This window comes from Petaurus breviceps, unplaced genomic scaffold (assembly GCF_028583685.1).
Source record: "Petaurus breviceps papuanus isolate PSGF00001 unplaced genomic scaffold, PetGlider_PUasm1.0 174, whole genome shotgun sequence".
NCBI lineage: Eukaryota > Metazoa > Chordata > Mammalia > Diprotodontia > Petauridae > Petaurus > Petaurus breviceps.
In genome coordinates this window covers 63,709,763-63,723,940 of record NW_027185761.1, presented here as the reverse complement: position 1 = coordinate 63,723,940, position 14,178 = coordinate 63,709,763, and the positions used below count along the sequence as shown (strand labels likewise).

The 14,178-nt window shown below is 41.1% G+C and overlaps 1 protein-coding gene across 1 annotated transcript in view; it reads left to right on the top strand.

Annotated features, from left to right (window-relative positions):
• The window catches only part of SCN11A (sodium voltage-gated channel alpha subunit 11), a 131,540-nt gene that overhangs the window by 63,324 nt on the left and 54,038 nt on the right, over positions 1-14,178 (top strand). The window contains exon 16 of the mRNA XM_069084573.1: positions 8,443-8,564. Within this exon, the coding sequence (XP_068940674.1) occupies positions 8,443-8,564 (122 nt within the window). The remainder of the gene's footprint in view (positions 1-8,442; positions 8,565-14,178) is intronic.

Sequence of the window (14,178 nt, the reverse complement as noted above, 5' to 3'; positions counted from 1 at the left end):
TCTTCTTCTTCTTCTTCTTCTTCTTCTTCTTCTTCTTCTTCTTCTTCCTTCTTCTCTGGTTGATGGTGATCATCATTACTGCCAAACAGTCCCATAGAAAACACAACCAAATGTCTGACCCTAGAAGCTTCTTATTCAAAATATTGAAAGTTCTTTCATTTAATACATGTCTATTATGTAAGACCTTAAAGAAATGTGGAGATCAAAAGATTTATTAGAGATCTCCCACTTTAGACACAAACTCTATGTGTCACCATATCCCTCATGCCCCAGGCCACTCTCTCAGATATGAAATCCCAGAGCAGGCACTGATCTGTCCTGGCATAGCTCACAGATTTAGGCACCAGTCATAGTCTAAGAGTTTGTATTAGAAATTTTTGTTGATCTAATGGTTGTGTGTTTCCATCATACACATGTTTGCCTGGAAGCAAGATCCTGATTTAACTTCCTTGGAATCCCCTTTGCATTGAGGTCCTTTTCTATAGGCAAACTGCTCTGGGTGTTATGTCTTTTTGATGTTATGCTGCCATTAATTCATTCTAGCCCACTGTGGAGCCATCATCTCCTTTATAATGAAGCAAAAACATCCCCTGTTATGAGTGCATCTGAAAATGTACATAATCTCCCCTAGTACCTACTCTCCTCTCCTCACTGCTCTCCCCGCCCCCACCATAAGGGGGTGGTTAGGTCTCGTTCCTGGTCTCTGGAGTCTTCAGTAGTTTGCCACTTATTCAGAACCTGCCTTTGTCTTAGTGATATTTGCCTTCTTTGTGTATATTATTCTCTTCATTTTGATTATTTTGCTGTTGGTTAATAGAAATCTTTCCAGATTTCTCATATTAATAATTCACTAAACAATAATATCCTATCACATTCTTATAGCCCTTTCAGCTTTTCCTCTCTTGAGAATGCCCACCATATTTTCAGTTTTTTTGCTACACAAAGATGGTTGCTATAAATGTTCTGGCATCCATTGGATCTTTATTCCTGTGTTTGAATGCCAGTTAGTGGTATCATTGGTAAAGGGTGTATGACTAGCAGCTTAGTCATTTCTCTTGCATGATTCTAAATTGTCAGAAATGTCCAGCTCCATCAAAAGTCTATTGAGGTGTCTGCCTTCCCACAGCCTCTTTAACAATGAGGGCTCCCATTTTTGTCAATTTTTTTTTTGCCAATTTCCAGGATGTGAGATTCAGACTCAGAGTGTTTTAAATTTAGGTTTCTCCTGCTTTTAGTGATCTGGAGGGGAATGTGCCTGTAGAGTTTTAAGACCAAGGAAAGGAAATAGAGGGATATCAAGTTATGAAAAAGAGAGAATTGATTATAAAGAGTTTAAAAGAGTAGCTGAGGGATGAGGTATAAATACCCAGAAGTAGTCAAACAAAAACAAGACTGAACATTTCAACCAGGATAGAGAACAGGAGGAATTATGCTATGGCTTGCATTGAGTACTATATCATGCAATGTTTGTTTTTCTGATGGTCAAATGTCTGTTATAACATAGACAAATTCAGAACTGGTTGGATGTCTACACCCGAAGAGTGGGCACTAATGCTTCAATGTCAGATTGGCAGGAAGTGTCCCAGAGATTATCCATGCTTGGCTTTGGTCTCTTTAATAGTTTTTTAGAAATCAGTGATTTTAATAAAAGCATAAAGAAAATGCTTGTTAAATTTTCATGTGACACAGAACTGGAAGGGATGGTCAACACACAAGGTGACAAAGTCAAGCTCCCGAAAGGTCTTAGCAGGATAGAACCTTGGGTTGAATCTAATAAGGTGAAATTCAGCAGGCATAAATGTAAATTTCTACACATAGGTTCAAAAAATCACCTCCACAAGTATAAGACAGAGAAGATGTGGTTAGCAATTTCCATGAAAAAAGATCTGTAAACTAAATAGGAATGAGCAGAGTGATACAGCAATCCAAAAAGCCAGAGTGAGCTTGACCTCTATTTAGAGAAGCATGACCTCCAGGATGAGAAGAGGGTGATCTCACTGTACTCTGCCCTGGCTGATGTGGTTTGGAGATTTGCATGCAATTCTGGGTGTAAAGACTTTGATAAGCTAGAGAGTGTCCAGAAGAAGGCCTCCAGTTGGGAAAAGGAGCTTGAATCTGTGAAATGCGAGGGTTGATTGGAGGAACTAGGGACAGACCGTCTAGAAAAGAGAAGGCTCCAGGGGCATATGTTAGCTGTCTTTAAATACCTGGAGGACTGCCATGTGGAATCAATCAATCAACAAGAATTGATTAAGGATTTAATATTCAATGGGCATTGTGCTAAGTGATAAGGATGCAAGGAAAGATACTTGTTTTTAAGGAACTTATATTCTAATGAGGGGAGTCAACATATAAGTAAATAAAATGGGTACATTCAGGGTGCATCTAGAGTAGCTAGATGGAGAGTAACTTTAGAGGGGAAGACTTGAGCACAGGGGTCCTTAATCTGGTACCCATGAACCCAGGTCCAGGGTCCAGGATGCTGGCATTGTATGCTTTTTAATATTTTTACATGTCAATATAATTGGTTTCCTATCTTCATCAGCTGCCAAAGTGGTCCATGACCCCCAAAAGGTGAAGAAGCCCTGTTCTAGCTGCTGGGGGCACCAGGAAAGGTCTGTAGAAGGTGCGGTTGCAGCTGGGGCTTAGAGGGAGCCAGTGACTTGGAAAGTTTAAGGGGAGGAGGGAGAGTCTCCTGGGATTTGCCTCTCTTTGCATTCTTTGAGCTTTGCACTAGAAATGACAGAACAAAATTGCTGAATGAAAAAGCATTGAAGTCCCTATAGTGTAGCAGGCATTGGGCTAGGAGGTGTGGATCCACATTCAAACATGAGGCCAGCCCTGCCTTCAATAAGCCCCCACTGAGGAGGGAGATTCAATACAAGAGGAGTGGCCAAGGAAGGGAATCTGGGCTGGAGGAGTCACAGCAATGGTCAGCGCAGGGGGCCCCAGGGCATCTGCTTATTGAGATGTCTTTCCAGAAGCAATGTTAGCATGTATTGATTACTGAGCCCAATGCAGGAGGTGAAAGCTGGGCATGGGTTTGGAGAGGAAGGGCTTACTCAGGGGGTGGCAGGGCTGATGGCCAGGTGGCCATGGTGGATGGGTGTGAAGCATGGTCAGGGGCCAGCTCCATACAGTGAGTCTGGTGAGCTTGCATTCATTCATCAGTCAGGAGAGCTCAGATCTAGGGTCAGAGTTTCAAAGCTGAATAAATACTTCCCTGAGGGAGGGGAGTGTGGTTTTTGTAGGCCTGGTCTGGAGGCTACTGTTACAGAGGGAGAAAGGGATGATATCGAAGACAAGTAAAGGGAACTTCGATGGCCTGGGGCTGAGGTCTCCAAGGAACTAGAGAGGGGGAGAATAGGGCCTGGGCTTGGTTTTGTGGCAAGCTTGTCAAGTCCTTCGTACAGGGCTTTGGGGGAGGGATGCTGAGTGAGCTCAGGGTAGGCACCAATTCATTGGATTTTTTAACCACTTGTGTTTTGGATTCTGGGTGTCATGGCCCATGGAGAAAGCTGAAGTTGCTTTATCTTTGGCACATACATTTTTTTAGCTGCTGGGCAGTTTTAATTAATTTATTTATTTTTAGTTTTCAACATTCATCTCCACAATACTCCAAGCTCCAAATTTTATCCCCATCTCTCCCCTACCCCCCACCCAAGATGGTATGCATACTGGTTATCCCTTCCCCCAGTCTGTCCCTTTCTATCCCCCCATCCCCTCCTTTCCCCTTTCCCCCCTCTCCCTTACTTTCTATACCAGCACATACATTCTACTACACAGTGGTTCAAGGGGTCATGAGGATCAGAGTCCTCATGATCTAGTCTTCCATTGTGTTGATCATATGACCCAGAATTCCATGCTTCTAGTTATAATACTTTTTTTTCAGTTACTGATTTAGATTACAGACAGGAAGGTTTTTGAAATATAGACAATTTCAGACAGAACAAACACATCCGATAGGATTGCAGTGCTCAGAGATTTAGTTTTGGGAGGGGCTTTAGAAATAGCCCAAAGCCTCTCATTTTATAGATGAGGAAACTGACACACAGGGAGGGAAAAGTCACTTGCCCAAGTTCACACACACACAAAGACACACACACAGACACACACAGACACATACACACACACATATACACATGGACACACATACACACACAGAGACACATACACACAGACACACCCAGACACATAGACACACACAGATACACACAGACACATACAGATACAGAAGACACACACACACAGTAACAAATCCTGGATTCATTCTTGAGTTCTCTGACTCTTAAGGTGAGTTCTTTTGTCTCTTTGTCTAATCTCTCTTCTGTTCCACATTGCTTCTTAACTTATTTCATGATAAATAAGATGTCCAAAAAGATCTGACTTTTTTTGGGGAATTTTTGTGGCAGGAGGGAAAGGACTGCATGAGCCTGGGAGCCGGAAGCGGAGAGGCTAATATATTTTTGGAAGAAGGCACTGAACCAGGAGCAGAAAAATGGAAAGAGGTAATTCTATCAGATGAGCACCCCGAAGGTAAAGTCTGTGGACACCCCCACATACTGACCTTGCTTGGATCGTCCTCTGAAGCCAGAATGGGGACACACTAGGGGTGAGGCAGGCCGGCAGAGATGACAGGAAGAGGAAGGCCTTTTGCAGAATCTAAATTTGTGCTTCTTGTATGACCGAAGCACCCAGACTTTGGTGGCTGACCTTTCAGGGTAGCTTTTCTTTCCATGTTCTCAAGGGGCAGGAGCAGTACTCCCTAACATGCAGCTCTGTTATTTAAGGGTAGCATGATATAATGAAAAGAGTATTGGGTTTGTATTCTGAACACCTGAGTTCAAATCCTGCCATTTACCAGCTTTGTGACCTTGGGTAAGTCTGTCACCTTCTCAGGGCTTGAGTTTCTTTATCTGTCAAATGAGGGGATGGATTAAATCATCTCTACGGTCCCTTCTGGCCCTAATGGTCTGTGAGTTTCTGGGGAGGGGACCTCTCCCTCTCATGCATGACCTAGAATATCGGGAGGTGAGGAGAACGGACAAAAAGAGACAGAACTAAAGCTTGTGTAGTTTGTGGTGATCTGGGCACTTTGAGAAGATGAGGCTTCCCCTTCCGCAGTATGGGACAATAATAAAGGCCATCTATATTGTATCGCAACATTGGCCAAAGTGCTTTTCCTTCATTATCTCCTTTGGGTCTCACAAAAACCCTTGATGACCCTGTTAGTGCCTGTGGATTCAGTTATCATCTTTGTTCTGATGTTTCCCAGATCTGCTCCTCTCGCCCCAACCTCTCTCAACCTCCAGCTGCCTCTTAGACATCTCCAGCTGGATGTTCTGTGGATACCTCAAACTTAACAAGGACCAACTTGAATTCATTACCTTTCCCTACAAAATATACCCAACTCCCAAATTTCCCCTTTATTTTTTTCAATTTTATTTTTAGCTTATAGAATAAAATAAGCATGGCCATCTTCCCAGGCAGCCGGGCTCACAACCCAGCTGTCACTCTTGATTCCACCCTCTCTCATTCCTCATATCCACTCTTGGGTCCTTCCTACTGTCCCTTTCGTGCTCTCTTCTTTCCTCTGATATTGCCACCACCCTGACATGGTTCCTTTTCAGGTAGTACCTGGGCTATTGCAATAGCCTGATGGTTGGTTTGCCTTCCTCAAAAATCTCCCCACTGCTCAGTCCCTCCTTCATTCAGCTGTCAGATTCATCTTCCTAAATTGAAGATGTGATCATGTAACCCATCAATCTACACTATTCTATCTGTCTCTCATTCAATACATTCTCATCTCTAGAATAAAATATAAAGTCCTCTGGCATTCAGATCCCTTCATAACCTGCCCCCCCTTCTAGTCTTTTTACACCTTACACCCCACCATGCTCTCTGTGATCCAGTGACACTGGCCTCCTTGTGTTCTCTGAACAAGTTCTTCCATTTCTAGACTCTGGGAATTTTCACTGGCTGTCCCTCATGCCTGCAAGGCTGTCTCTTTTTATCTCCACATCCTGGCTGCCCTGGCTTCCTTCATCCCAGCTAAAAGCCCACCTTCTAGAGGAAGCCTTTCCCAGTGCTCCTTAAATCTCGTGCCTTCCCTCGTTGGATTATTTCCACTTTATCCTGTACACAGCTTGTTTCTGCACAGTATTTGGACAGAGCTGATGGCTCGGTGGATAGGGCACTGGGCTGGGAGTAAGAAGACTCAAGTGAAGGCAGAGTCGGGGCTCAGTTTTTTGTTTGTGATGATTGTGCACTTGATGAGGCCTCTGAGGCTGACATACTGAGATGTGGTCTGGATCGATGCTTGTATTAACTCTGGTCTGCCAGTGAGCACACACAGATGCTCTGCCCAGCCAGCCCGGCACCATAGGCAGTGGAGACACTGGGCGAGCTGTGCCTGAGTGCCCTGCCCTCGCTGATCATGAAGCAGACGCATGCATTGCCAGAGTCGGTTCAGTGTCTGGGAGGCTCTGAAGGAGTGAGGAAAGAGGCTGCCTAGCAGCCTGAAGGGCTGCAGAGCTGCCGTGCTGACTGTGCCGGATGCCTGTGCAACCCGAACAGTCAGGCAGCACCGTGCCAGGAATGCAGTCACTTCTACCTGATGGTCTCCGGAAGATTCTGAGCATCATCTGGCAAGATAAACACCAGACTCTGAGGTCTTTTCTCCAGCTGAATTGTAAAGCATTCCGAGCCCCGCTCCAATGGGCCGGCCTTATTGGAATACCACATAGATGCTTGCCTAAAAGGTTAGCTTACAGAGAACTTACACAAGGCAAGCGCTCACATGGTAGTCAGAAGAGATGATCCAAGGACACTCTCGAGATCTCTCTGAAGAGCTTTAGAATCAGAGACATGGGAGATCCTGGCAAAGGACAGCGGAGCACGGCATGCCCACACCAGAGAAGGCACTGTGCTCTGTGAGAAAGAGGAATTACAGTAGCTCAAAAGCAACGTAGATGCCCACATTTAGAAACACCTCCATTCCAAATGTTCACATGGACTGTCTGTGCCTGAGTTGTGGTAGAGCCCTCCAAGCTCGGCTTGATCTGATCGGCTACAGTCGGACGCACTGTATGTTCACTCCAATGTAGCGATGCCATTTTGGTCCTCTTCAAGGACAAAGGACAGCAGCCAGCCAACCGATATTATTTATTTCTGTTTACAGATAAGGGAGCTGGGCTCAGAAGGGCTGAAGGACTTGTCCATGGTCTCATTAGCTAGTCAGAGTTAGAAGCAGAATGTGAACTCAGGTCATCCTGGCTGCCAGTCTACCATTCTATTCATTTGAGCACACTGTTTCTCATCAAGTCCTTTTAGGGTATATAGTTCACAGTGGTGGGGGTGTTGCGGTTTATACCCAGGGCTGCCAAAAAGCTGTTGTGGTTTAAATCCAGGGATGCCAAAAACTGTTGAGGTAGGGGCTTTGCCCACCCAAAACTATTGGGGTTTCATGACATGTTGTGGTGGAACTGTCTCAAAGAATTCAGAGTCAGACCACCTCTAATCCAAGTATAGGCATTTATTGAGATTGGCACCTCTCATGAAGCAAGCTAAATTCCAAGAGGAACCAGCAACTTCAGAGAAAGCAAGATGAGTTTTTATAGGGTAAAGTTGCAATTACATTACAGAAATTTACATAGAATAGAGGAATATCATTAATATTAAAAGGCAGGAGAAGTTTGTTAAGGGATTAGTTAATGGAGGAAGGGTCCCATCTATGGTTTGGTGATTAAACATTCTGGTCATTCTGCCCTCCAACTGGCTAGCTATTGTGGTCTTTTCTGATTAAGACAGATAGTTAGATATTGTGGTCCTGTCTTGAGCTAGATGGATGATGTGATTGTGATTGAATACAAGAACACACCTGTTTCTGTGGGAATGGGTCTGGGGGCAGTGACCAGGTAGAGGCAGTAGCTAGGTTCCCATCACATGGATACACCTACTGTTTCTGTGCGAACTCAGAGTTCAGGGACACACCCGTTGTTCCAGTGAGCAATGAAGCATGCATAAAGAAGTTAGGATATTGGCGGGGGTGGGGGGCGGGGCGGGTTAGGTAGGTGCAGTGGGCCTGCTGTTCATTAGGACCAGGTCTATAATGAAGTTGGAATACTGGGGCTGGGGGGCAGCTTTATAAAGATTCCATCAGGAGAATTATCCTTTGAAAAGATTTGTATCTTTTATTCCCAGAGAGAAGCTTATGAGTTCTTTCTGGCAATTAGGGCTGTTCTTGAACCTGGGCAAAAATTATAGACTACTTAGTTCTTACCTGATACTTCTAGGCCCTCAGAAAGCTTTCCAGGAAACTGAACACTTGTCTTGCCTCACACCTGACCACTGGAGCCAGCTGGCTATCTAATCAGCTGCAGCTGGGATGAAGCTGTTACTTAATGATTTTTTTCCCCTTTTTTTTGTGCTTCTCCTTCATAGAAGTTTGATGAAATCAGCTATGTGTCTAATTGTAGCACCATTGATCTGAGGGATCCCAAACTGTGGGTTCCTGAAATGGTTCCTGAAAAAGGACCTGAGAGATGTTTTCCCAAAGGTAAGGAGTTGCTTTATGGAGTGATGCCTGAAGTCTGTATGTGAGCCCCCAAGTGAGAGAGTTTCTCAAAGCTTTGTCCTGCTCCTCCTCCTCCTCTTCCTCCTCCTCTTCTTCCTCCTTGTCCTCCTCTTCCTCCTCCTCCTCCTTTTCCTCTTCTTCCTCCTCCTCTCCTCCTCCTCCATTTCTCACTCTCTCCTTCTTTCTCTCTTTCTGTTTCTCTGTCTTTGTCTCTCTCTCTGTCTGTCTTGGTCTCTCTGCAATCTCATCAGCTCTCATGGGTTTATCTCTATGCAGATAACTCCCAGATTTCTATATATACTTCCTGTCTCTTTGCTGAGCTGTGGCCTCATGCCTACTGGACATTTCAAATTGGGTGTCCAAGACACATCTTAAATTCAAGTTCAAAATGAAACTTAGTATCTTTATGCCAAGCCCTCCCTCTTCCAAACAGCCTCTTTCTGTTGAAGGTCCCACCATCCTTCTAGTCTCCAAGGTTTTCAATCTTGATGTTATCCTCAACTTATCACTTTCTCTTACCCAATGTGTCCAGTCAGTTGTCAAAGCTTAGAGTTTTGATCTCTACAGTCTCCACAACACCTCCCACATCTGACCTCACTCACATAACTATTGTCGTAGTTCAGGCCTTCATCACCTTTCACCTAGATTTTTTTAGACTTTTTTTTTTCAATTAACAAAAATATTTTCTCTCCCTTCTACCTCCTGCTTCCTTCATTGGAAGAAAAAACAAAAACTTTAAAACAAATGCACATAATCTTACAAAACAAATTCCTACATTGCTTGAGTTCAAAAACTTTACATCTCACTCTTAACATTGAGTTAGGAATTAGGTAGAAAGCTTCATTGGTCCTCTGGAATCCTGACTCCATTACATTGGCCAAAGTTCTTATGCCTTTCAAAAATGTTCGCCTTTATAGAGTTGTTATTGTATAAACTGTTTTCTGAGTTCTGTTCATCCCTTTTGCACCAATTCATACATGTCTTCCTTGGTGTCTCTGAAACTCTCCATTTTTAAAATGTAATATATTATAAAATATTTCATAATTTCTTTAACATCCCCCCAGGTGGTGGGCATCCCCTTAATTATCAGCTATTTGCTTCCGAAAAAAAAGAGCTCCTATATATATCATATGGGTCTTTTTCCCCTTCCTTTTATCTCTTTGGAATGTAGACCTAGTAATGGTATCACTGAGTCAAAGTAACTTTTGGGGGCATGGGTCCAAATTGTTTTCTAGGTTGGCTGGACCAGTTCACAGATCCACTGACAATGTATTAATATTCCTGTCACCAATTCGACATTTCTCATTTTCCTTTTTTGTCAATTTTGCTTATCTGATGGGTGTGAGGTAGAAACTTAAGAGTTGTTTTAATTTGTCTTTCTATAATTATTAGTGAATTATAACATTTTTGCCCAAATGGTTATCAATAGCTTATGTTTCTTCCACTGAAAATGGGCTTTTCTTATCCTTAGATGATTTATCAATTGGGTATAGGCTCTTGTTCTTATAAATTTGAATAAATTCCTTATGTATCTTAGAAATTAGACCCTTACCAGAGAAACTGCTTCAAATATTTCTCCACCCCCACACCTCCACCAATTACCTGCTTGCCTTCTCATTTTATTTGCATTGGTTTTTTTTTTTGTGCAAAGGCTTTTTTAGTTTTTGTAATAAAAATGATCATTTTTATCATCTATAATCCTCTCTATCCCTTGTTTGGTCATGAACTCTTCCTCTGTCCATGGATGTGAGAGGCCACTTTGTTTATGTTGTCACCCGTTATGTCTCAGTCTTGTGTCCTTTTTGAACTTATCTTTTTTTTTTTTTAAAGCAATTGTGGTTAAGTAACTTGCTCAAGGTTACACGGCCAGTTATTTCTGGGTGTGGTGCTAAGTATCAGAGCCCGGATTTGATCCCAGGTCATCCCAACTCTAGGGCCGGTGATCTTACTCACTGAGCCACCTGGCCACCCCTAAGCAATTGGGGTTAAGTAACTTGCTCAAGGTTACACGGACAGGTGTTTCTGGGTGGTTGCTAAGTGTCTGAGCCCAGATTCGATACCAGGTCATCCCGACTCTGGGGCTGGTGCTCTTACTATGCTACCTGGCTGCCCCTGAACTTATCTTAATATACTGTGTATGTTGGCCTATATCTAATTTCTGCCAAATTGAATTCTAATTTTTCCAGAAATTTTTGTCAAGTGTGTCCTTACCCTAGTAGCTAGTCTTTTAAAACAGTTTAATATTTTACTTTTTCAATTACATGTAAAAACAATTTTTAACAGTCTTCTAAAAAATTTGAATTTCAAATTCTCCCCTTCCTTTTCTCCTCTCCATCTTCATTGAGAAGGCAAACAATTTTATATAGGCTATACATGTGCAGTCATGCAAAACATATTTCCATATTAGTTATGTTGTGAAAAAAAAATCCACAGACAAAAAACCCCCAAGAAAAATAAAGTGTTTTTTTAAAGTATGCTTTGATTTGCATTCAAACTCCATCAGTTCTTTCTCTATAAATGGATAACATTTTTCATCATAAGTCCTTCAGAATTGTCTTAGATCATTGTAATGCTAATATTATTGTTACTGTGTACATGTTTCACCTTGTTCTGCTCACTTCATTTCACAACAATTTATGTAAATCTTTTCAGGTTTTTCTGGGAGCATTCCGCTCAACATTTCTTATAATAGCACAGTAGTATTCCATGACAATCATATGCCATAACTTGGTCAGCCATTCCCCAACTGATGGACATCCCCTCAATTTCCAGTTCTTTGCTACCACTTAAGGACCTACTATAAATATTTTTCTACATATGGGTCATTTCCCTTTTTCTTTGATATCTTTAGAATACAGATCTAGTTTTATAACCCTTTGAACATAGTTCCAAATTGCTCTACAGAATGGTTGAATCAGTTTACAATTTCACCAACAATGCATTAGTGTCAATTTTCCCACATCCCCTCCAACATTTATCAGGTTCATTTTCTGTCATGTTAGCCAATCTGACAGATGAGGGTTTGTACCTGAGAGTTGTTTTAATTTGCACTCTCTAATCAATATTCTCAATCAATAGATTTAGAACAATTTTTTCATATGACTATAGATAGCTTTGATTTCTTTGTCTGAAAACTGCCTTTTCATATCCTTTGACCATTTATCAATTGGAGAATAGCTTTTATTTTTATAAATTTGACTCACTTCTCTATATTTTTGAGAAATGAGGCCTTTACCAGAGATACTACCTGTAATTTTTCATTATTTTGATTACTAACTGCATTTTCCTCCATCCTATTCCTCCCCCCCATTTTTTCTATTCTCACTCTCCTTTCACCCTATCCATCCTCAGAAGTGTTTTGCTTCTGACTACTGCCTCCTCCAGTCTTCCCTCTCTTCTATCAGCCTTCCCCCTTCTCTTATCCCTTTCCCCTCCTACTTTTCTGTAGGGTAAGATAGATTTCTATACCCAACTGAGTGTGTGAGTCATTCCCTCTTTGAGCCAATTGTGATAAGAGTAACGTTCAGGCACTCTTGTCCACCTCCCCCATCTTTCTTTCCATTGTAAAAGCTCTTTCATGCCTCTTTTATGTGCAATAATTTGTTCCATTCTACCACTCCCTCTCTCCTTCTCCCAGTGCATTATTCTTTCTCATCCCCTAATTTTCTTTAAAGAAATCATCACATCATATTCAACTCACATCCATGCCCTATGTCTTTGTACATTCCTTCTAACTGTCCTAAACATGATAAAGTTCTTAGGAATTACAAGTATCATCTTCCCATGTAGGAATGTAAACAGTTTAACCTTATTGAATTCCTTATGATTCCTCTTTCCTGTTTACTTTTTTATGCTTCTCTTGGGTCCTATATTTGAAAGTCAAATTTTCTATTCAGCTCTGGTCTTTAAATCTGGAATGTTTGACAGTCCTCTGTTTCACTGAATGTCCATTTTTCCTCCTGAAGGATTATGCTCAGTTCTGCTGGATAGGTGATTCTTGGTTATAATCCTAGATCCTTTGCTCTCCAAAATACCATATTCCAAACCCTACTGTCTTTTAATATAGGAGCTGCTAAATCTTGTAATGTCCTGACTATGGCTCCATGATATTTGAATTTTTTCTTTCTGGCTGCTTGCAATATTTTCTCCTTGACCTGTAAGTTCTGGAATTTGGGTATAATGTTCCTAGGAATTTTCATTTTTGGATCTCTTTCAGGAGGTGATTGGTGAAATGTTCAATTTCTATTTTACCTTCTGGTCCTAGAATATCAGGGAAGTTTTCCTTTATAATTTCTTGAAAGATGATATCTAGGCTCTTTGTTTTATAACATGTCTTTAGTAGTCCAATAATTCTTAAATTATCTCTCTTTGATCTGTTTTTCCAGGTCGGTTGCTTTTCCAATGACATATTTCATATTTTCTTCTATTTTTTCATTCTTTTGATTTTGTTTTATTGCTTCTTGATGTCTCATAGAATCATTAGCTTCCACTTGTCCAAAAAATTTTTTAAAGAATTATTTTCTTCAGTGAGCATTTGTACCTCCTTGTACATCTGTCCAATTCTACTTTTAAAGAAATGCTTTTCTTCAGTGAATTTTTCCATTTTGTCAGTTCTGCTTTTTAAGGTGTTCTTCTCTTCATTGGATTTTTCTGACTCATTTACCATTTAGCCTATTCTGTTTTTTAAGGTGTAATTTTCTTTAGTATATTTTTGTACCTCCTTTACCATGTTGTTGACTCTTTTTTATGATTTCATGATCACTGTCATTTCTTTTCCCATTTTTTTCTTTACCTCTCTTATTTGCTTTTTAAAATCCTTTTTGAGCTCTTCCAGGAATTCTTTTTGGGCTTGAAACCACTTCACACTTTTCTTTGAGGCTTTAGCTATGGATGATTTGACTTTCTTGTCTTCTGAGTTGGTGTTTTTATCTTCCATGTCATTGTAGTAACTTTAGATGGTCAAAAATAACTTAATAATTGCCAGCAGTCTATTATATCTAACTTTTCTATAATTGTATTTAGACCCTTAGACTACTTTCAACACTACTTTTTTTGGGGCGGGGGGGGAAGAGTCAGAATTGTGTACGTATAAAAAGGGAGAACATTGAGGCCTTCCCTAATTGTAGTTTTGCTGTCAATTTCTCTCTATAAACTATAGCTTTCATTTAAGCATTTAGATGCTATGGTATTTCATGCACATATATTAATCATTGATATTGAGTCATTGTTAATGGAATATTTCAGCATATGTAATTCCTTTTTATTTCTTTAAATTAATTATATATTTTTTATTGCCTTGTCTGAGATCGTGATTGCTGAGTGTGATATGATGCATAAGGGTTGGAATCAGCACAGAAACTTTGGGAGAAAAGAGACATTTTAAAAATTTCTTTTATAAGAGAGACACACATGATTCTAGGCTCCCTTCAGGGAGAGTCATGTGGGGAGAGAAAAAGACTTTGGAAGTGGCAAACATGTAGGGGAATCCAGTTCCTCAACCAAAGCTACTCCTTATATGTCATGTTACCCTCAGGATTCTCTCCACCACTCTGAAGTCATGCATACAAAAAAAATTTTGAAGTTCAAAAAAGTCAGGAATGAGG